Source organism: Centruroides vittatus, unplaced genomic scaffold (assembly GCF_030686945.1).
Source record: "Centruroides vittatus isolate TY-2023 unplaced genomic scaffold, ASM3068694v2 scaffold_3315, whole genome shotgun sequence".
Classification (NCBI taxonomy): Eukaryota; Metazoa; Arthropoda; class Arachnida; order Scorpiones; family Buthidae; genus Centruroides; species Centruroides vittatus.
In genome coordinates this window covers 3,550,859-3,575,884 of record NW_027122703.1, presented here as the reverse complement: position 1 = coordinate 3,575,884, position 25,026 = coordinate 3,550,859, and the positions used below count along the sequence as shown (strand labels likewise).

The following is a 25,026-nucleotide window of genomic DNA, read 5'->3' as shown; positions in this document are numbered from 1 at the left end:
AATGCATTAATAAAATAACAAAAAGTATGCACTAACTCGAAAGGAAAAACTGTCCCAAGTTACTCGAAAGTATTTTAGCTACAAAAGAAAAATATTCTATCTCTATCTTGAGGAAACCGTGTTTTGTATTTTCGTTTCTTTTCTTTTCTTTCGAAGACACAATGTAGTGACGTAAACTTAAACACTGGGCGAATTTTTCATCCTTTTTATTCGGTTGGAACGCTTTTTTATTACATAACGCGTTTCGGGCCGATGCCCCTCTTCAGCCAACTTCTAAATCCTGGTAAGAGCTTGTATACCGTTAAAAGCTGGTCCGTACCTCATTCGGTAGTTTAGACGGATGTAATAGTCCAAGGGTACGAATCTTTTTTCCTTTGTTGGTATTTGTTGTCTTGGTATTGGGCCATGTTCTTCTCTTAGGTGATGATAAAAAGCGTTCCAACCGAATAAAAAGGATGAAAAATTCGCCCAGTGTTTAAGTTTACGTCACTACATTGTGTCTTCGAAAGAAAAGAAAAGAAACGAAAATACAAAACACGGTTTCCTCAAGATAGAACTAAAATATTATTATTGAAACGGCGAATATCATCACCTAAGAGAAGAACATGGCCCAATACCAAGACAACAAATACCAACAAAGGATAAAAGATTCGTACCCTTGGACTATTACATCCGTCTAAACTACCGAATGAGGTACGGACCAGCTTTTAACGGTATACAAGCTCTTACCAGGATTTAGAAGTTGGCTGAAGAGGGGCATCGGCCCGAAACGCGTTATGTAATAAAAAAGCGTTCCAACCGAATAAAAAGGATGAAAAATTCGCCCAGTGTTTAAGTTTACGTCACTACATTGTGTCTTCGAAAGAAAAGAAAAGAAACGAAAATACAAAACACGGTTTCCTCAAGATAGAACTAAAATATTATTATTGAAACGGCGAATATCATCACCTAAGAGAAGAACATGGCCCAATACCAAGACAACAAATACCAACAAAGGATAAAAGATTCGTACCCTTGGACTATTACATCCGTCTAAACTACCGAATGAGGTACGGACCAGCTTTTAACGGTATACAAGCTCTTACCAGGATTTAGAAGTTGGCTGAAGAGGGGCATCGGCCCGAAACGCGTTATGTAATAAAAAAGCGTTCCAACCGAATAAAAAGGATGAAAAATTCGCCCAGTGTTTAAGTTTACGTCACTACATTGTGTCTTCGAAAGAAAAGGAAAAGAAAAATAATTAATCGAATAACTCGAATATCTGAGTAGGAATAGAAATATTGAAGTTTCGAGAGAAACTATAATAGCAATTTTCTCAAAATGCCATTTTCGGAATTACGCAATATGAGGTTTGTATGATTTGGGAATTGAACACCCAACATCTCAAAACAAAACACTGCATTGGATATCGAATAGTTTCCTTCCTGTGTTGTAAAAAATGTAGGTTATTACTGCGATCCTCAAAGTTTGATGGGATCAAAGATCCCGCTAAAGACCATCTTCAGAGCCGTTACCTATCCCCCGTCGCAGTGACGAAGAATAGGAAACCGGAGTGAAAGATGATGCCCACAGTTTCAAAATTAAGCGGCAAATGCTCCAGTTAAGGCTTGACCCATGCCAAACTGCCCACAAAAGCGCCAGCTGGGCTAAGGTCCCTGTTAACTCTTTTACTGCCTGTACTATCGATGACGTTACAGACAGACAATAGAATTTTGACAGCATTGCCACTGCAGATTTAAATTTCAAGAGAAATAAATTATGGGCATTGTTATGCGCAAGTTCTTTCTAAAGATGGGAACGCGAGTTCGAGTCCGGTTCCATTGAAAAGTTTTATGAATGGATTGCCTCGTCCTTCACTTGGGATTTCAAATCCCAAGTAAAGGACAGATCAGGCACATCCGGATCCCAATTGTTATCCTGGCAGAACACACGATGAGCGTGGAAGATAGTGTTCGCGGGACGAAGAGTTAAACAAAAATTCTAAAAATGTAGTAAAACTTTCGAATTTTAAATAAAAAATTTAAAATAGTTTATTATCATTAATTTAAAATTATAGTTATATTTTTAAAACATATTTGAAAAATCTTTAAAAATTTAAAAATAAAGATCTAAATAACATAGTGACGTACTTCCGGTCTCTGTCCCGACGACAAAATGGCGGCGCCCGCTGAAAACTTCGAAGATTGGTTAAATGAAAAATTAAAGAAATTAAATACGGATCAAGATGTATTTGGATCCTATATTAAGAGTATATTGGACGGTGGAGAGTCGGAAGAAGAAAAAAGAGAGGCGTTAGAAGAAATTCTTAGCGAAGTAACGGTGTGTTCATTCAATTATTTCAATTGCGAATATCTACTTAAACTTATTTTCAATTTTCTACCATTGATTTACTGTAGACGATAAAGTTTGTATTTAAGACAAATATACAAACAGTGGTAAGATCAAACAGTATAAAAGTAGGCTTATTTTCAAAATGTATTTATTATTCCCCTAAAATTTTTATTATTTTTTCTAGTCTCTCTCCATGTACCACATATGTAGACAACTCTCTACCCCGCAGACACTAAAATTATCTTTTTTCATGCTTAACATATGTTCAGCTGGGTCAGTGGCAAAGGAATTTTTTTCTGTAAGCAAAAATGTGATAAAGGGCACCCTGGTGCTTAGGGTCTAACATAAAGTGAACAAATCCTGAAATGTAAAATGTTGGATGTTAGGTTGGATGTTTTCGCATGACATTAGATCAGTCGTATGATCAGTTCCAGTTGACAATTGTCATTTTTCTAGCTTTCTGTCAATGACAGATGCTTTGATAATAAACTTTTTACTGGTCCATATACTCTTGTTTACAAAATAATAACTTACAACAATAGTGACAATAAACAATTAATTGCAGCTCCAAGAGTAGCTTTGTTTGCTTTAACTGTCATTTTTTGGTACTTTTTGGTTAACAGGACGTCAGTCGATATGTACCGGTAAGATTCAAGCTCTGAATGAGGGGTTTCATACCACCCCCAGAATTGTTGACCCTTCATGTGATATTCATCTCCAAAGGTCAGTTTTTAACATGTATCCAGTCTATCACCTATTCTACATGCTTTGCATGTAGACGTGTGCCCTATTGCTTGCACCTCGGCCCAGGTGGCAAGCCCCCACACCCCTAAAACTATCTAACATCTAGTACTCCACGAACAGTCCAGTGGGCTAAATTGTTAAACACGATAGTCTTCTGGTGTTCTGTTAACCAAAAAGTATCTTTTTTTAACTTACATAATTAGTGAAAACAATCAACTCTCATTTATAAATGATCCACACACTTGGATGATAAAATTTCTGTTATAACTTGTAAGCTATGTGTTTCATCTTTGACTTACAATTTTTGAATATAATTATGAAACAGGACTAAAGTGACCAGATGTCCTGAATTTGGTAAGATGTCTGGTCATTTCAGTCTAATTAACATTCATGATGGTATAATAATTTGAGAAAAACTTTAAATGGTTAGAAAGTATTACAGGTAGGTATATTAAAGGTTTGTTTTGTTGTAAGCAAAGTCGATGCCAAATAAAAAGAAAAAAAAATTCTAAAAGTATTCTACTGAAAGATTTCTTCACAAAATTAAAATTATTAGTTGTAACAAAAAAATAATAAATATTTTTTTAAAAATTACAAAATCACAAAGGAATTACAAAAATAATCATAGCAATAGCATAAAGCCGCGGTTGGCAAACTCATTAGTCAAAGAGCCAAATATCAACATTACGATTGAGATTCCTTTTGAGAGCCAAATTTCTTAAACTTAAACTATATAGGTACATACATTGTTATTAACTAATACATACATACATACAATCTTTAATCAATCTTTAATTAATCAATAAACTTTAAAATTTTAAGTCTTAATTAAACAATAGGTACTGTACATTGAAGAAAACTTGATATCATACTTAATAATTATTATTTATTGATAAAATTAAATTGTAAGTAAGGTATCCATTTAATTAAATCATGATAATGACTGACAAACCCTAATGTGAACAATGGCCTTGCGTCTCCTTGGAAAGTTTGGGTAAGTCAGGTTTGTATGTTGTTTTTTTAATTTTAGGCACAGATTCCAGGTTCTCATCAATAAGACGACTTCTCAATTTACTCTTGATAAGGTTCATGCTTGAAAAAGATTGTTTGCATGAATATGTAGAACCGAAAAAGGAAAGAACCACAAATGCTAGTTTTTTCAACTGATCATATGAGTCAGGAATACTATTCCAGGTGTTAAAAATCATCATGTCTTCCTTCTCCAGGTCTTTCAAAGCAGACCACTTGTGCTGTGAACTAAGTTCACATTTTTTTGTCTCCAATATTTCCATATCAGCACAAAGACGTTCAAATTTAGAGCTCCATAATTCTTTGTTTTTTAAATCCAGCAATTGCATTTCAAAGTTGCTAATGTCAATATTAAAGGAAGAAAAATTTAATTCTGTTCCAGTAGCATTAAGAGGTTTTCTAACAAAGGCTAATGTCGCTTTGCTGTTTCTGAATTCCTGAAACCTGTTGAGAAAAGTTTCCCTCATATTTAAAATTGTTGTTTTGAAATAGCAAATGTCAATATCAGAATTATTTTCTTGGTGATGTTTCAAGAGGCTTGGAAAGTGAATCAAAATTTCTCTTTCAAAATCTTGAGCAAAAAGGGCTAATTTGTTTTCAAATGAAATAACTTCTTCTAACATTGAAAAAATTGTGTTTCCTTTCCTCCTGTAGTTTACGAATTAAGCTTATTTAGATGAGACGTAACATCTACTATGAAATAAAATTTTTGGATCCACTGATCGTCCGTTAGTTCTGGATAGTGAACACCCTTCTCAAGAAGAAATGCTTTAATTTCTGTTAATAAGGAAGCGAAACGTTTCCTCTTGATAACCAACGTACCTTGTTATGCAGCAGAAGATCTGCGTACTCACTCTCCATTTTAACTAAAAATTCTTTAAATTGGCAATGATTAAGAGCTTTAACTATAATGGAGTTGTTAATCTTAATCACCAATTCCATAACTTTGCAAATTTCTTCTGGAAATGTCTGTGCACAAAGCACTTCTTGATGAATGATGCAATGGTAAGCAAGTATCTCGTGATTAATTATTTTTTTTCGAAATAGCAACAAACCCATTTCTTATGCCGGTCATACTTTTTGCCCCATCTGTTGAAATTAAAACAATTTTATCGATTGGAATATGATGTTTTTCAATGCACTCAATTACAGCATTTGCTATATCCGCTCCACGTGTTTGACCTTTGAGTGGTAATAATCCTAAAAGTTCTTCTTTAGGACTTGTAGATGAAATAAATTCGTACAAAAAGTGAAACTTGCACTGTATCATTTATGTCACAAGACTCGTCAACTGCTATTGATAAAGCTGAAACCAATTTAAGATCCTCGACTTGCTGGTTAGTTATATTTGAAGACATTTTGACTGTTCTATCTTTCACTGTTTCAATGTTTCAATGGCAACTCAAAAGAACAAAGCAGATATTCTTTTTAGAATATCTGCTTTGTTCTTAAAATCCCAAAATAACTCTTTAGATGCATTTATAAAACAACTTTTTACGTATTTTCCATCTGTATATGGTTTTCCTCTCCTAGCAATCTCTTGACTAACCACAAAATTTGCAATATGCACAAAACTTGCAATCTTCCAAATAACATTTTTAAAAGATTGCATCCAGTAGTTAAATACAGAACTTGATTTTTCTTGACTCTTCTGAAGTTCCTCAACTGCTTTTTTCCTTGCATCACTGACAGGATATTTAGTACTAAATGACGCATTTTTAGTTGTAAAGTGTGTCTCCAAATTTGACTTCTTGTTATGTGCCAATTTTTTCCGACAAATAAGACAGGTCGGAAGGTCATTTAAGTTTTGAATAAATGCGAAAGTGTCGGTCTATTCAACTTTAAATTCATGGTTTTTGTCTTCCGTTTTTCTTTTCTTCTTCATTGTAGCCATATCAAATAGAGCACCTAAAAAATGTTTTGTTTTATAATAAGTCATTTTATTCGACTTTACATCCATCCGCCACAAATATTGAAGTCATAATATTACTAGAAAAGCGTTAAGAGCACATAAAATCATATTAAAATATGTACATTTACAGTAAATGTTAATATAATTATGAGAATCGGGGGTTAAGAATCAAGGCTTAACCCATTTTCCAATGACTGGGAGGTGAGTCCCGCTCACGGGGTCAGATGATGGCAATTTAGGAGGGCAAAAATCGAGTGGGAGGTCATGGATAAGTTGATGAGGCATCAACGACACGCGAGTAATCACTCTCGCCTAATTAATCAAATAAATTTAATAACAACATTAACTAAGTGGTTACATAAACGAGTGATACAAGGCAAAACGTTGGAAGAGGGGCGTTGGCGTTCGTGACATTCAAGAGAATTAATTCCCTTTCAAATTCCGATTATATAAAGCTAACTCGCGGTCAATTGAGGGGGGAGAGAGAGGTCTTAAGTAACTAAAGCTAAATTTACCTCGTTGCTTGTCTTCGTTTAGGCACGTTGGTTGGATGGAGTTGATGGAGATGACCAGTTCTTGTCAGTTGCTTGGACGCCGCCCGAGCAATCGGGTGTGCGCCCTTTTTATACTAATTTTGAGGGGCAAGAACTGTCAAATAGTTGAAGATTAATATGGACCCTGTGCCGGGGTCCATATTAATCTTCTGCTGTCAGCTGTACCGGGTCCATCCCAGCCGTCACGGATTGTTACGGACGTATTCTTTGGTCGAATTGTTGACGTTGGTGTCTTGAAGGTGAAATATTATGACATAAATTTCTGTGAATTTGACAGTTCTTTCCTATTAATTATCGTAAGGTTTGACAATAATTTCTTAATTTCGCCGACTGACTCTAGGTTGTTTATATTAACATCGTGTTAATCGACAGACAGTCTATAATCAACAGTCAAAATTCTCTCTTTGGGTCAAATGTCATAGGCAAAAGCGATAAATTCGATCTCCGATAGCTTCAACTACGCCATAACGGACGCAAAAAGGACATCAATGCACGACCTTTTCTCACCTTCTTTTGCTGCACGTGGCACGTGTCTGCAGACACCTGCACAATTACTCAAAACCACATAATATTCATCGACTCGTTTGTCGCTGTAAACTATCTCCCTTTTTCCTTACAAATTACTGGTGTTGAGGGGAGAACGATAGTGAAACAACAATAAAAAGGGGGCCAGAATATCACATAATCATCATAAATCCTAGAGAACGAAACATGAAAACATCTGTGTTTCTGTGTTGTCGTCTTATTTAGTGGTCTGTAAGTGCTCATTATTGGCGTTTTCCACCACAGTTTCGATTTACATCATAACTACACAAGTAAATTCGACTTACGTTGTTTTTCGACTTACATCGCCTCTCTTGGAACCAATTACTGACGTAAGGCAAGGTATACCTGTACACAGTGAGACTGCTGATGGACTTCATCCCTATTCTACAATGTTAGCCAGGAATGCGAAGTTAATGACGTTAGCATGAAACCTGACTTCTTTGTTTACGTATAGCAGCATGTGCACGTGTTTAGTTTTTGCTTTAATATTCATCCAGTTTTGTGATTAATGAAGTGATTTATTTTAATATTTCTGTAATTGTTTATTTGACTAAGTTGTTTCTAAGGTAAGATGATTTAAATGTAAGTCATTAAATATTTAGCAGAGAGTAAATATTTGTGGCAGAGCTGCACTCAAGCGGCCAAAGAGCCACAGTTTGCCGACCATGGGCATGAAGGTTACAGCCAGTGTTTCAGTTAAAGTATTAAAAAATAAAAATTCTAGATAAAGCAAAGTACTGATCACAAGAAGTTTATTTGTATGATTCTGAATCTGAACAGTTCTGGGATATTTTAGTTTTGTGGAACAATCATGGAGCACTTAGAATTGATAACATTAATATGAAATATAAATGAACATTAATCAGTGTGAGGGGTTCTGGATTATCTTTATGATGATAAATTTTTATCTGATGAATAGTTTTATTAATGTTTTTTCTTTTATCAATATATTAACATATAGTCATACAGGTACAATACACTGCACTGGAAACATATGAAACATCTACTGAACTGACAATGAATTAAATCTAATCAACACATTGATCCTTAAATAATACTGAAACAAGGATGGGCTATTGTTTTTGTTAAATATATCTTGTATAAATGATGCCATTGGATATATTTTTTCTCGTCATAGTATTGGCTAACTACAATCGGACCATATTTTTTTACAAATGACACAACTGCGAAAACAAACAGCTGTTCATTTGTTGTTATTATTTGTACAATATACTGTTATAATATTGAATAGGGAAAACGTTGCCATTTCGCAACAATGCAAAATGACAAGTATAATTGGGAAAATAAACTATAGCCTAAAAACTGAGTAAAATAAATAATATACACTTTATTTAAATTTAATCATTCCTAGTCAGAACAAACACAAAAAAATATTAATATTTTTCTCACATTATTAAAAATTTTACATATTATTCTGTTCCATAGAAACATTGTCCAGAGCTTAGTCTTGTATCCATTTATTCATGGCTTAATACTAGTTACACCACTGAGTCAAATCAGCATCTCCTAACTCAAAACCTGTGCACAATATATGATTTCATCAAGTTTAGGCTGTCATTGTCAACCACATCTAAGGCATTAGAGGGAAATTGTATTAAAATGATAGTTTCTACACAGAAAATTTTTATAATATAAATAATGTAAAATTATTAAAAAATATATAATATATTACAAAAGAAAGCTTGTAACGTAAAATTATGTAATTTTGTATCTCTCATTTCAAATTATAATGTTTATAAAGAATGATATATCTAATTTATTAGGCTGTTGCAAATGAAATGGTCGATTTTTACTTCTGACTTTGAACGTTTATTATTTCATTTAAAACTTATATATTCATTCAAAATTTTCTCCACCAACGTTAATACATTTTTCCCAATGCAATAGAAATGCATTAACACCAATTTGATAGAAATCAAAAGAATGAGAAGTCAAAAAGTCATTAAAGGTATTTTTTTTATTGCATCCTCTTTCTTGAAAACTTTGCTTGTCAAAAACTATCCAAATGTGTAAAAAAAAGTGTATAGTCTGTTGCCAAAAAGTCTGGAGAATAAGGTAGATGGTAAAGAATTTCATTTAAATACTTTTATTTTTGTGATGAATAATTAAAGAACTGTGGACTGATGCTCTTTATCTCTCTGAGTTTGTTTGTCAAGCTTCTTGATTTTCCCTAACATGTTTAGATGTCAAGAAATTGTTGAATAATGTTCAGTGTGTTCAACCTTTCTGCAATTTCCCAGTCAGGTGTTCTGATTTTTGAGATCTGTATTCCCAGAATGAATTTTGTGAACAAATGCCTGGTGGCCTGCTCACTCACAGAATCTTCACCAAAAGTTTTATTGGTGTTTCAGGTTGCTTCGGCTGCATTATGTTCCTACTTATACTCAGAAAAGAAAATTATTCAATTTCCTTTTTTTTTCATGCTGTCAGAAAAAGTACTCTTAAAGATGTGGAATTCACAATATAAATGAGATTACATTTTTAACTTCACATATTATGTGTGCACTCTTCCAATTGTAAACATACAGCACTGTTCACATGGAGAAAAGTTAAACTACAAGTTAAAAACAGCCATTTCATTTGCAGTGTTAATTTTTCTAGATTTTAACTAAAGACTAAGCTGAGATATATTTACAGATAAATAAAAAACTTTATTAATTTTATTATTACGAAGTATATGTATTACATACAACAGTTGACAAAAATGTACAGAATATTAGTATAAAGAGTTTAGGCATATGGGGAAAATAGAGAGGTTTTTTAAGACTACATTTTTTAAAAATTAACAACAAACCTTTTACCAATGTTTTTGTTTTTGTATTGTCTACTTGGACTTTGCTTATAAATAGGACTTATTATACCAGTGAAATTTCTAATTAGGAAAGAAAGGAAGTAGTAGTCAAAAGGTAAAACAAAATATCTATATTTTCACCTGTACACTGTAGACCCCTCTTCAGCAGATGTACAACATTCTATAACAATTGTATAAAAGTTTGATGAGTGCCATAGACAAACTTGTGACAAATTTTAGGTACAGTTGAACCTGTCCATCTTGAATCTATCCAGAACAAGAAAAATTCAAGATATATAGAGGTTTCTACATGTAAACAGTAATAGATTTGATTGGAGGTATGGTATTTTATTAATACAATAGCAAGTACAGTGCATCTGTATTAGGTACAAATAAAACTTTTGACATACTATAACAGAAATAGCTTATCCATTATTTCTTATGCCTGATTTTTTTCAACCAATAAGACAAGCCAAACTAGTAGCTGATCAGAGAAAAGCAGCATTAATTGCAACTGTGTATTATATTGCAAGAGATGTTTCTCAACTACAGTTTATGCTATCAAAATGTAGTTGCCCTTTGAATTTGTAATTGGCACTTCAAATTCAGTCCATAATTTGAAATATAAAGATTTTTGGAGAAAATTATTTGAGATAAACATGGAAAATATATTGAATTTAGGCTAAAAATGCAGGAAAAAAAATTTTGAGATGGAGTTTTCAAGATAAACATATTTGAGATAGACAGGTTCAACTGTATTTTGATTAAATTTTCTAACCTTAATGCAATTAACATTATTCAGCATGACTTCAGGCAACTATGGATCAAATCAATAACTTTACAGAAAATCAATGTTTTTTTTTTCTGATTCTGATTAATCAGCAAATGTTCTTTTAATTGGTACAGAACAAATTTCAACTATCTGTTTGTTACTCAGAAACTGTGCTGGTTAGTAAAATTACATTAATAATTTTTAAATATTGTACTTCATATTATATTGTTAGGCATGTTTGTATTTTTCTTTAGACATACCTTAGACTGTTGGTTAATTAATTCTCTCTTGGTATAGATCTATGTTTGGATATTGAGGAAATCCAAACAAACTTTTGGACCATTATTGTAATTTTCTTTAATAAATAGTGTAATACATTTCTGTGTTATTTTAACATTTAATCCATTCTTTCTCAAATTTAAGCAAAGCTTATGAATGACCACCTACATTTTATAGAAACATGGTAGAACAAAAGACCATGCCATCAGCCTAAATGTGATGATATTAATCCTCATTTCATAAACCCATGCACAGGCTTTGAGTTTTAGGAGGTATTGGCCGAGTATACTAAAGTAGCCATTCTCAATGTAAACCAAAATTAATCCCTGAGTCAAGGGGTCCTATTTTCGTCTATTTTATCTTGTGGCCCCTAGCACTTAGGGGCCAGAAAATAAAACAAAAAGGGAAACATATTCAATTTTTTTGATGGGAGATAGGACTCTGATACTAGAACAATGGACCTTCTGATCAGCACTTTAAATGCAGAGGCTTTATTTTGAACAGATCACAGGATACCTTCAGTATGTGGAGGGGATGATGATCTGGTTTATGGTATACTGTTATGTATTCACCTTGGAGCTTAAAATTTACTTCAAGGAAATTGCTTGATATTGGCTTTCCTGCTCTAATTTTAACATTAATCCATAGGGGTTGAAAAAAGGGTTATGTTCCACAGCCATAGCCATGTACTGTATGTTGCACACACTGAAATTGGGGTATTACTTAATGAAGCCAAATTAATTAATATTCTTGGTAAGAAAGAGAGAATATTTAAATAAGCAAGATATGAGAAAATTAACATCCAGGCGTTAAACGTTAAACTGTGTACGAATATCACTATAATTACTAGCGCTTTCGACGAAACTATTTTCGCCTTCCTCAGGTAGATAATAACGGTTAAAATCCTTTTTTCAAACCAAAAAATTTTTGAAATAAAAACCGCTTTAGAACTTTGGAAGAAAATCAACGATGGAACAGAGCAAGAAGAAATTTAAACATGCGCGCGTGGTGACATAGCGCATGCGCTATAAATTGCTGAGAAGTGGAGCTAGAGGTGTTGCCTTAATCTGTTATATAAGTTGACCCACATAACAGGCAAATCAAGCGTGGGAGTGTTGCATGGATTTAGTGCAGCGATAAGAAAGGCCTCCCAAATAAACACGATGCTCCTGTTATTACAATGCCTGAGCATCACCACCTGGTCCCATAGTGGGGTGTATAGGTGCTGTAACACCATTCTTGCTTTCGGTATCCCCTTTGCCTGCCCTGATGGAAAGTTGGTGTTCGGAAATACGACAAGCCAACATTCTAGTTGTCGCACCAACGTAGTGGGTGTGAATACCGGATGTAGTATTTTTCAATGGGATAGAGTAAACTCCAGACCTCTCTAGTACGGAGGTAGTATCCCTGTCATTGCACAGTAGCCTCCTAAGATTTGGCCGTGGGGAGACTGGTAGAAAGAGTGTGTGTTGCCTAAAAACACGGCAAATACGCATGGTGACTCAGCCACAGAATGGTAATGCGGGAAGGACTACCGTGCATTTGTTTGGAACATGTAATGCCATGGGAGGAAAGAGCGATCTTTTGACCTTGTTTAGGACGTACCTGTACTTGGCATTAGTGTACCCCGCCGCGTTTACTGCTGAGCGAATGGCATTAAGTTCAATGTCGACAGCTGTTTGATTGGAAGATAACAAAAAAGCCCTTCTAATTAATGGGGCGATAGCTGCATTAACATAATGCTGCGGCTGGAATGCTGTAGCAGGGATACTACCTCCGTACTAGAGAGGTCTGGAGTTTACTCTATCCCATTGGAAAATACTACATCCGGTATTCACACCCACTACGTTGGTGCGACAACTAGAATGTTGGCTTGTCGTATTTCAGAACACCAACTTTCCATCAGGGCAGGCAAAGGGGATACCGAACTAGCAAGAATGGTGTTACAGCACCTATACACCCCGCTATGGGACCAGGTGGTGATGCTCAGGCATTGTAATAACAGGAGCATCGTGTTTATTTGGGAGGCCTTTCTTATCGCTGCACTAAATCCATGCAACACTCCCACGCTTGATTTGCCTGTTATGTGGGTCAACTTATATAACAGATTAAGGCAACACCTCTAGCTCCACTTCTCAGCAATTTATAGCGCATGCGCTACGTCACCACGCGCGCATGTTTAAATTTCTTCTCGCTCTGTTCCATCGTTGATTTTCTTCCAAAGTTCTAAAGCGGTTTTTATTTCAAAAATTTTTTGGTTTGAAAAAAGGATTTTAACCGTTATTATCTACCTGAGGAAGGCGAAAATAGTTTCGTCGAAAGCGCTAGTAATTATAGCGATATTCGTACACAGTTTAACGTTTAACGCCTGGATGTTAATTTTCTTGTATCTTGCTTATTCAGAGATCAGCGTGAGGTCCACCATCGTTACTTTTTAGAATATTTAAAATTATTGTAACAGCTGGAAATTTACTTCTCTGAATGAAAAGTCAATTGCATCTTTAAAGACTATGAGGTCATTTTCACGGCTTGGAAAGTTCTGTTTGAGCAATAGTAGTCTATGATTAATTTATTCTGTGGCTTTATTCCTATACTAGTGAAGCTATGTTAAAAAATTCCAAGACTGCATTCATTTTGATATTATGAAAAATTTGAATTTTTAAATGGAATATTCCCTCACAGAAATATTCTGTTTGAAAATTTGTAAGCAATTTCTGAAATGGAACACAATGAACTTTATGTGAATATTTTCTCTTTAGAAACCCACTGAACCTTTAAAAGGTTGAAAACATTTTGTATTAATATTATTTGATTGAAGTTAAAGGTTAATATGTTTTTACAGTAATATGCTTGACAAAAGTTTGAGACCACATCAAAATATTTGTTTAATATGAACTATAAATAGAGTTTATTTGTGTATTTGTGCTAATATACATATAATTTACATATTCTTCCTGTTTATTTCAAAATGGGTACTGGTAAAATGTTAACTGATTATGAAAAGAAGCAAATTAGCATACCATCAGGATGGAAAATCAGACTGTGAATATTCAAAAGTACTAAACAGATCCAAAAACAGTTATTTGCAATTACAGTATTTAAAAGACCCTGACAATTATGGAAGAAAATCACACACAGGACAGCCATCTTAGTTATCTGGAAGGGATAAAGGGATTAGTTTAAGATGTGCAAGCATCACAAATGAGTCTGCTTCAAACATTACATGATAATTGCAGCTTCTAGTCAGCTATTCTTTAAGGGTATCCAACAACCGTGGGCAGAAAGACTGTAAGTGCTTCCTGCTCGAAAGTGACCTCTTTCCTGAGTGGATACATGGTGTTTACAAAATGGTGGCAAGACAACCCTGTTGAATGCTTGCCATGAAAAACAGTTTTCTACACTGTATTGCCAAAACTTCTTACAGGCAGAGGACATGCAATATTTATAAGAAATGTCATGAGTTCAATGAATTTCATTATTTTTATCACAAAATAAAAGATGATCCAGGTTTTCTTTTTTTTTTTTTTTTGAAGCGTGAGCAGTGGAATCAGTGATCAAACTTGCTTGGTGGCTGCTTCATGTGTAGAAGCATCATCTGGTAGTTGCTCCAGACATGCACATTTGCTTGCATCGGTTTGTCCACTCCACTCGGTAGCACATTCACCCTGTGGTCACTGGATGTTACCACATATGAATAGCTGACTGGAACTACTCTTTCAGAACTATTCTTAAAATAATGGTAGCATCAGATAATCTTCAGTATATGAAAATGAAAGCAACATCACAACTGAAAAAGCACACTTGCTGTTCAGACTCACTTTTGCATATATATAAGTTTCAAGTGGGTGAAGAAATAGAAAGGGAGTCATATCTCAAGTGGAGTCAGACTTAATGAAAACTTTACTTGTTATTTACAGTTCTTTTAAAAACTTGTCCCTACACTCAAAATTAAGTCTTTTGCCTTTTTATAATAATTAATAATATGAAAATTATTTTTTAATACCCAACCTCTATATTTGCCAGAGTAAACCCCAGCAGACTTATTTTTGTTTCCCAAATTAAAATCAGCTCTCAAAAGTTGCTATTTTGAATCCATTGATGCCATTAAGGAAAAATTCCCTAGCTGAGCTGCACATCATCCCAAAAGAAGTGTTTCAGGAAGCATGGTTTTCATAACAGAAGCTCTGGATTCATTGATAGACTCAAGAGGGGACTACTTTGAAGGCAATAAAACTAACAATTTACCAGCTTCTAGGTAAATGAAAATGACTATTTGCAAAGTTTGCAAACTTTCTGGACAGATCTCATATATTTTCACATTAAAATAATTGTTAGTATAAAAAGCTTTACTTTGTAGATTTAGTACATGGTGATCTTCAACATTTAAACTAGTTCTTTTGAAATTTTTTTAATATGTTACTACAGTAGCATGTCAATATGAATAGTTAACAATTCATATCTAGTGTATGATATTATCATTATTTGTATCATTAATTTTTATATTTATATATTAATTTGTATATTAATATGGATTAAACTTAGATATGATAATTTCAATGCTGCTAAGTAAAGGCTTTTAAAATTTTATTTCAGATTTCTATTCTGATTTTACTTTAAAGATATTAAGATTTTTCTAATAATCTAAAATAAATTATTTAGTATTTAGTGTGTTGCATAAAGTACTAAATTATTTACTTTAGATTATCAAGTGAATCTTTATGATGCTAATCTAAAATAAATATCTATATAAGTTAATAATGGATTAGTTTATAGTGACATTCTATTACAGAATGATTACTTGTTAAATAATTTCCTCATTTATTAAATTATTCACCTGAATATATTCAATATTTTTAATTCAAAAATAAAATACTATGCCATCACCATAAAAGTGTATTTTAATTAAGAAACATTACCAAACAATAAATTGATTCACACATTAGAATAAGTGTTCATTGTGTACTCTATCCACATTTATTGAAGATGACCAATGCTTTAAATCACTAAAATGAATTGTAATAAGATTTATATTAAGAATTATAATACTTATTCATATTTTAAGGAAGAACTCAATGATTTATTAAATTTTTATTAATCAAACATCCTTACTACACCCGATACGTTTAAAGCTATACATCCACCAAAGCCGAGTATTATCGGGCTAGGGAATACTAATAATTTAATAGACAATTGGCATAAATTTTTATTGCAGATTTATTCTATTTCACCAAATGCAGAAGACTAATTGATATATGGATTAGCATCCATTTTTCAATTAGTCTTCTGCATATGGTGGAATAGAATTAAGGAATAAATTTATAAAAGGAATATTATATAGTCAAATTATTCAAGTTTGAAGTATTTAAATTGTTGGTAAAATAATTATGTAATTTATTTATGATTTGTTACATGTTACATTATATTGTATATATTTATAACTATATAGAGTTGCTATTTTACTGATTATTCTGATTATTGTTTAGAGATTAAAATTTTAACTGTCTTAATAATGATATTAATTATTATTATTATTATTAAGATTTACAAAAATTAATGTTTAATTATTTTTTTTCATTTATTAGAATGGTGATGATATAGCTTCCATTTGTGATGAAATATTTTTGAATTGGGCTTCCAAGTGTGAATTAAGCACAGAATTGATTAATACAGAATCCAATAAATGTGAGTTTCTTTAAATATCTGTTTTTATTTTTTAAATTTTGACAGATTTAAAGATGATATTACTTCTTAAAAATCTCTTAAAATTATTACATAATATAATAACTTAATTGCTTTATTTAACATAAAATAAGTTGCAAATGAAATGATCTATTTTAGTACCCTAAAGTCTCATAAAATTTGAAGTTTTAGGGTTAAAAAATCCTGACATCAAGTTAAAGAACACTTTGTTCCAAAAGTCTCCATACAGTGACACAAATCAAGCTCACCAGTCATTAGTTCATGCCTGACTAATGGGCTGGCCCATTAGTCAGGCATGAACTAATGACTAACACTGAAACAGAATCCAGTTTCCACATAGGAAGTCCTGCCATTGGCAGATCACCCATGTGTTCTGTTGCCTTATTCTGTCAAACCACTGACACAAATTTTAATGCTGACATTTTAATGTTTTATGAATAAAGTTACATTTTACCCTTGTATGTATGGAAACTTTTGGGACACCCTGTAGAATAAAGTTTTGCATTATTTACACAACTTGATCCTATTTGCATTTGGAACAAACTTTTCAATATTCCAAACTCATTATTCTTTCTTGCCCTACACAATAACTAATTCCTAAATGCTCTGTACTTTCTTTAACTCGTTAAGCCCTGAAAACTTCTTTCTATATACCTGGAGACAAAAATGTTTTTACTCTTCATGTGACAAGGGGAATTTGTACTGTAAAACCAGTCAAACAACTTTCCCTTTGGCCAATTTTGTTTTAACCCCTAATGTACTATCCCAAGTTAACTCAGACTAGTGCATTTTGTTTTAAAATATCTCAAGTTGACTAGGGTTGTTGATTTTTTCCTCATTCTCTGCATAATATCATGAGTATTTTCATCAAACAATATTTCTCTTTCTAAGGGAAACTTTGCAGTGCAACTTTTGCTGTTAAGTGACAATTTTTTTTAGTTGTAGCTATATGATATTGTGACATGTGTTTACAAATAAATATGTATAAAACTGATATGGAGCAAAGGTGATTTCAATTTTAGTGATACTGACATATCAGTTTCAGAGTCTGGCAGTGATTCTTTTGATCTATTCACCATCAAAGACATAAGTGAAGATGAAAGTGAAATAGATTTTTCTCAGGTGATAATATGGCAAAATGTCAACACAACTTTCATTTCTCCTGCTGCACCTGTTTACATTTTATGGCAATTCCGGTCCAACCATTGATTATGGTGATGATGTGTTGCAAATATTTGAATGCTTTCTTTGACAACAATTTACTGGACACTATACAAAAAGAAATTTTAAAATAAATTAATCAATGCATGTCTACCTCAGGTCTTAATATCATTCCTTCAACATACAGTGAACTTTGAATTTTCTTTGCACTTTCAATCTTGCAAAGTGTTGTACAGAAGCCATAATTGCAGATGTATTGGTCTTGCCAAGCAAGCATTGCATCTTTATTTTTCAATCAAGCTATGCCATTATAAAAGATTCTACCAGATCAAAAAATACACACTTTTCTGACAATGAAATATATGATTCCCCAAATCACTCATGCCTGAAACTAAACAAGATTTGGCCAGTGTACAAATAGCTAAAGAGTAAATTTCAATCTTCTTACATACCAGAAAGGGATATTACTGTGGATGAGAGTCTTCTTTACAATGGCCGCCTTGGATGGGTTCAGTATAAAGTTCTATATGCTGTGTGGATCTAAAAGTGGTTATGTATGATCTAATTATTTACAATGGAAAAGAAACAAGGTTTGACACAGATTTTGCAAATTTTTCTGTATCTACACAAGTTGTTTTGATCCTCTTAAAACCATTTCCAAAACAATGGTCCCTAACAACAGATAATTTTTACACATCCGAAAAGCTCTGGTGGATGTTCTAATTTCAAATTCTATAGATTTGTATGGAATGGTGAAAATGACATGCAAATATATGTCATCCTCCCTGAAATGTTGTAAATTGCAGAAGAGAGAAATTTGTGCTTATAGAAGAGGAAAAGTCCTTACTTTACAATGGAAGAACAAAAAGAATGTGGTCCTTCTGTCAATAGTGCACACTACAAATATGGTGGAGACTGAAAAACAGCAGGGTGTAAAGTATTGGCTTGTAAACAGAAAAGGAACAAAGGAAGCTGCTGACCTCACTAATTTAATTCAAGGGTGGTCCAAGCATAAACAACTTGCCAGGTGGCAAACACCTGGCAGTAAGTAACTGGGTGACCACCCACATCAGAGATGGGCGGACACAAAAGTAACCTTCACCCACATATGATCTAAGCGATTTGCAAGCAATATTCCTCGCAAACAGCTGGGTGAAAGCTGTTTGCAAGGAAGATCTGTACTTGGTCGGAAGTTCCCATCCAAAAAGTCCTTAAATTGGAGAGTGAGCAAGAGAGAGGGTGGAGAAAAGGGGCTTGAGACTAGTAACACGGAAGGCTCAGAGTCTTGGAAAGCCTGCTGAGGTTAGAGAAAGAGAGTGAGCATACTCCTCTGCAAGATATCTCAGGGACAGGTAAGTGCTGAGATGGGCAAAACGTGCAGTAGAGCCAATCCACAGGCTGACAGAAGCCTCTCCAGAACTTAATTGTTCCCAACAGCCAAACTAGTATTTGGGGAGTCACGCTTTGTATATCCTGTGTTTACTGTGTTTTCCAACTTGCATAGTTTATATATATATATTTTGTAAATAAACTGTATATACTGACTATCTTGAGTGTGGAAGGGTGCTTTTGTTGAACCTACATCAGAACAATTTTGAGTCATGCTTAATCCAGCAAACCAACTCGAAAAGATGGAGTTTAGGAAGGAAACTTTACTCTGGGAAAGTAATAAAGCAAAGGTTGTTTTGAATTATAACAACACAGTGACAGGTGTCAATTATGCAGATCAGCCTATTTTGACATACTCAATCTTCAGAAAACAAGGAGAAAGTACTATTAAAAGATATTTTTCCACTTGCTAGAAATTACTGTATGGAATTCCTTTATTCTCTATAGTAAAGCTGGGGGTAAAAAAAGATTTACTAGAATTTAATTGAATTTGATGGAATGAAGTGTTGAAATTGTACAAGGGAAGTGTTATTTCTCCAAAAATGGATTGGACAGGAAAAACACCTCATCCACTCCAATTGAAGAAAAGCATCTCTCAGAAGCCGTACCATCAACTGAAAAGAAGAGCAATACCACAAGAGTGCATGGAGTATGTTCTAAGAAACATGATGCATGAGGTAAACATAAAAGAAGAAAAACACAATATTACTGTTTACCACATGAAGTTACATTATGCTTAATACCTTGCTTCAAAAACCTATCACACACACAAAAATATGTAATAATCAAAAATTGCTATATGTATGAATGTTCACTAGCATATTTAGTAAGAACATTACAGTATTTTTCAATAAAAATTCACTGTAATTATGTGTTTCTGAATTTTTTCTTGTATCTAAGTTAATTTAGGATAATAATTTATATCCATAACTATCTCAAGTGTCTACTTGGTTTTTTGAATAATTGGAATATGTTGTTTCTCTTTTATGAGAACATCAAGTTTATCTTTGTTGATTCATTAGATGTAGTCAGCAAGTGTCTACTATGGGACTGATCTGTTTTACTGTCTATGTTTAAACATAAGCTTAAAATCCTTTATAAGCATATATCAAAATTTTACTTTGTTTTTTAGACCTCACCTGCCAAAAAAAAGCTTTTCAAGTTTCCTACTAAAGTCTAGTACTTACAGGAACTGTCAGCGGAAGAGTAAAATGCCATCACAGAAAGCAGAATGGTAAAAATTATACCAATAGGAAGGCTGTTTAGAAATGATGTCATAAACATCACATGAAATGAGAGCATTTGAACTATGGGTGTCAGATTGGTAGTTCAACATCAAGCTCAGTTAATTGCAATAACTTAACGAATAACTCAATAGGCATTCAGAGAAACCTACATTTGGATAAAATATATTTTATTTATTTACTATATTACTATTTGAATTAAACATTAATGTCAAATAGATGCACAATGCTTAATGCATAAAGTATTTAGGATCATGCAATTATGATTTGGGTATCAAAGTATTCAATATTCCTAACTTCAAACAATTTTGAAATATCTTTCTTACCCAAATTCTTTGGTTTTGTGGCTTTTTATTTTGATAAAATTGTAAGCAAACTTAGAAAGTTTAATTGATATAACAAAGCAATCGCTATTAGCACCATTTTCAACTACTCAGAGTAGCTTTAAATATATTTGCAGTTGGCACATAGTGCACTTTTCAATTGTACAGTAATTTCCGTATGTGAGCGCATGTGATGCGAAAAGAAGAAAGAACAGTAATTATTAGCCATCATCCATTTCTGCTTGTGAGTTTTAGGCTTAATACTAGAGTTGTCAATTTTTTAAAGCATTTTTTTTTTATGCTGCTGCCAATGGATTGAGGTAAATATTGCCCAAGTAGGCTTAACTGTAATAAATGTAAACAAACCCTTATTTATTTTATGATTTTGCAGTATCCATCTGCTTTACATTGAAAAGAAATATTTGGAAAGCAAGAGTTTTTTTTTTAATGTAAATTAAAACAAGTTCAATTTCCATATATTCAAAAAATAATAATTTTTATCATTTAAGATAAAGCTTCAGTTTGTACAAGTTGTTAACACAAATGGAAAATGGAAAACAAACAATGGTAGTCTTTTCATGGGAGGTTTAAAATTAGTTTCCAATGTGATTTCTTGGCTGGCTAGATTTCAAAAACAAAGCAGAAGTTGAAAAATGCATATAGAGGATTTTAAGCTTATTTTTGACTTTGAATATATGCCTAAAATATTGGTGTGGCGTTTCATTACACTGTATATTATACCAACGTTTAATTTGTAGTACGATGATAACCTTTAGTTTTGATACAACCTTTTTACCATGAATTTTCTATGAAAAAAAGATGAATAATTAATTTTTTGCAAAATTGTTATTTGAAATTGTTTCACTTGTCAGTATTTAATTTATAATGCAAAATTTTTTTTTAGCAAATGTTGATGTTGATGCCAAAATTGCCAGTATTATGGAAGCTCAAGCCAAATCTGTAGTCACTGAACGTAAAATAACCAATGAAGATAAAGAGTTAAGAGAAGCTATTTTAGCTCATTACTCTCAAGTCTGTGAAACTGATGAGTATCCTTTTCATTTTGAATTTTATATATAAAATAACAGTCTGTTCTTTGTAACTTATACTATGAAACATTAATATTTAAACACAGTTTGTTTACTCCTTTCACTCACACATTCATTTTTATAATTAAATTTTCAAAAATAAAATGAGAATGCAATTTCACAAATAAAATATGATTCATAAATAAATTACCACAATAAATGGATGCATAATGTATAATTAATTCAAAGAAACCTAAATCCAGTGAAGAACAAAATTTTTTAAAGTACAAAAACTATTGAATGATTTTAAAACTTATTAAATGTCATATGCGCAAAGGTAAAATCTAAAAATAGGTTAACAATTTATCATAATAAAATAACAAAATGGAATTAAAATAAGAGATAATACACAAAATAACCTAAATGTAAATAAAAATAAAATAATAAAAACGTTATGATATATAAGACAAAGGTAAAAACAAAAAATGGTGTCAAAATAAACTTAATCAATTTCAAAAATATCCTCCTGGCATGTGACAAAGATGCTGTTAATTGTGGTCCCTTTATTAAGTGCTTTATATATCTTGGGCATTTCCAAATATTTTAGATGAGAGGGTGATGTGTGGAGTATTAGTTTAGTTCTGTTGAAAAAACACACTGACATCCTGATCCTAGGAAAAGGCTGCCAGAGTAGTTGTAGTTAAGTGCTTTCTGATTGAGTCTTGATGTTCCTTGATCCTAATATATAAAGATCTACAGGTGGCACCAATACATTCATAGGAACATTCTGCCCTGCTGTCTTGTAAAGGTACTGAAAGAGATGACACCTGGAAGAGATGAGAGATATTGTTCCTAAGTAGAATGACATCTCTCATCTCTTCCAGGTGGATCCTTATTTGTTTGTGGGGTGCCTTTTATATGCAGTACAAACATTGGATTGTTGAGATATATCCATTTAGATGCTGTTCAACAGTTTGTTGTACGTGACCATTTTCAAGGGCTTAGTCTCTCAAATCTGGAATTTAAGTGAGAATAATAACATTGTATGAAGTGGCAAGCAAAGTCAGGCTGGTATCCCAAAGTTGTAGCCTACCAATAAATACAAGTCTTTTCATCTGAGAGACACATTAGAGCAATGTATTGTCTATTTGTTTATTTTAATTCCATTTTGTTATTTTATTATGATAAATTGTTCAATAGTTTTTGTATTTTAAAAAATTTTGTTGAGTTCTATTTTTGTTCTAACATCAGAATCTAAGGATGACCTTTAAAAAAGGCTGTAAATGTTAGTTTAATTAATAAATTTGTATTCTTCACTGGATTTAGGTATCTTTGAGTTAATTAGAAATTTTGATTATTTTGTCTTTCTTACGTTTTGTGTTTTTCATGTGTTATATTAATTGTATTTAATATTTTTAATCAAAAATAGTAGTTTTTGTGTATATTGCTTTAATATATAATAGAGTTGATGGTGATGACGACGCTACCAATCGAGGAAGCAAGGAAGCAGGAACCAGTGCTAGAAGTGCTAGTACGATAACAAGTGATCCATGTATCCTTTAAGAAACTATGCCATATTGAATAGTAATAGATAATTTACAGAATCAGTTATTTTATCTAGTTATTTAATAAATTGTTTAATAGGAAATCAATTATTATGTCTTAACAAATAAGTTATTGTAAAAAACACAAATGTAGATGATGTCATCCAAGCTGAAAAAATAAAAAGAGAAAAATCAAAGGCAGAAAATGAAAAGAAAAAGGCACAAGATAAATTAAATAGAGAAAAACAAAAACAGCAGCAGCAACAGAGGAAAGAAAAAGAAAAGAAAAGAACACAAAAAGCTGGAACGAAAGAGATAAAAAAATCATTTTAGAAATTATTTATTTTTCCCCTTTTTTCAAAAGCAATACAATATGATCAGCTATGAATTCTGTGATATACATAAAATATTGCCTAATATCCCCATTGCCAAAATCTCAGAAGTATACCATAGCTTGTAAAAAAAAATTTTAGAACACCTGTATTTGTATAGTGTTGAAAAAAACAAACTATTTATATATGTACTGTTATGTGTAATTTTTCCAATTTATACAATACTCCATCAGATAATGTACATTTGTATATATATATAATCCAAGTATCAAATTCACAAATAATAAACAAACACTCAGTTTTGAAACAATCAAACAAATGGAAACATTATTTCCTTAAAAATTTGACTCAGTTTGTATAAATATAATTATGATTTAAAGTTTTGTTTTCTTTTAACAGAATCTATTTATTTATTTATCAATATTTTTTAAAATTTTATCATTAATGTCAACTCCCATAGTAATAATTGGAAGCATTTCTCCACAACTACATCTGCATTTTTGTATCGTTATTTATAAAAAAATATATATATACACATACATAATTACTCTCCTACGATAAAATTTAAAATTTGATCCTCGTGATCTTTACACTGTTTATATTTTTTTTTAAATATGAGAGGGTTCCATTGGATTTATATCACTTATTACACTCTGTGGCCGGGTTTAACAGAGATTTCACAAATGAACATATTCGTATCATGAATACAGAAGCAATTTGCAACTATTTGTGGATTAATCTCACTGAAGTGTTCAAGGTAGAAAAAAAGCATTAGATAAATTGTACAAACAAGACCAGTTGCTAAAACGATTGAACAGATTGCATGAATGATTGGAAGGATTCTATCTTGAACTTACAGTGTGACAGGAAATACTACTGTTATACAGTATAGAGAGAACAAATCACACAATTTAACAGGAGGATTTTGCCTAATTATGGACAAATTAGTATGTTGCTCTCGCAAAAATTATTCTGTTTTTTTTCTTCTGATTTGTATAAAGTTTGATGGATATTTTGTAAATATTTCTTGTAGTATTATACCACAGTTGCCAAGTGAAACAAAAGGAAGAAATACAACTTGAAAAACAATGAATAGGATTGACATATAGAAAATAGTGCTTGATTTCATTATTAGATTCTGACCAAACTATTTTATATAGATAAAAGTGCTAAGTTTCAATGAGAATAAAATTCTCTTACTGATGCATGAGAATAAAGATCCACCTAGGACCATCACCTGTCCATTAAATAAAGGGAGGAATATAAATCTCGTAGCTATTTTGGCTTCAGCTGGAATTGTGAAACATAATGCTGTGAAAGGCTCGT

General features: G+C 32.4%; 1 protein-coding gene across 1 annotated transcript; it reads left to right on the top strand.

The window, feature by feature from the left end:
* Window positions 1-2,143: 2,143 nt before the first annotated feature.
* Window positions 2,144-23,891, top strand: LOC136988593 (coiled-coil domain-containing protein 43-like). The gene is made up of 5 exons (XM_067286491.1): window positions 2,144-2,319; window positions 16,562-16,661; window positions 21,701-21,845; window positions 23,288-23,376; window positions 23,499-23,891. The coding sequence occupies exons 1-5, from the start codon at window positions 2,155-2,157 to the stop codon at window positions 23,699-23,701; spliced, it is 702 nt and encodes a 233-aa protein (XP_067142592.1). The 5' UTR covers window positions 2,144-2,154; the 3' UTR covers window positions 23,702-23,891.
* The last annotated feature ends 1,135 nt before the right edge of the window (window positions 23,892-25,026 follow it).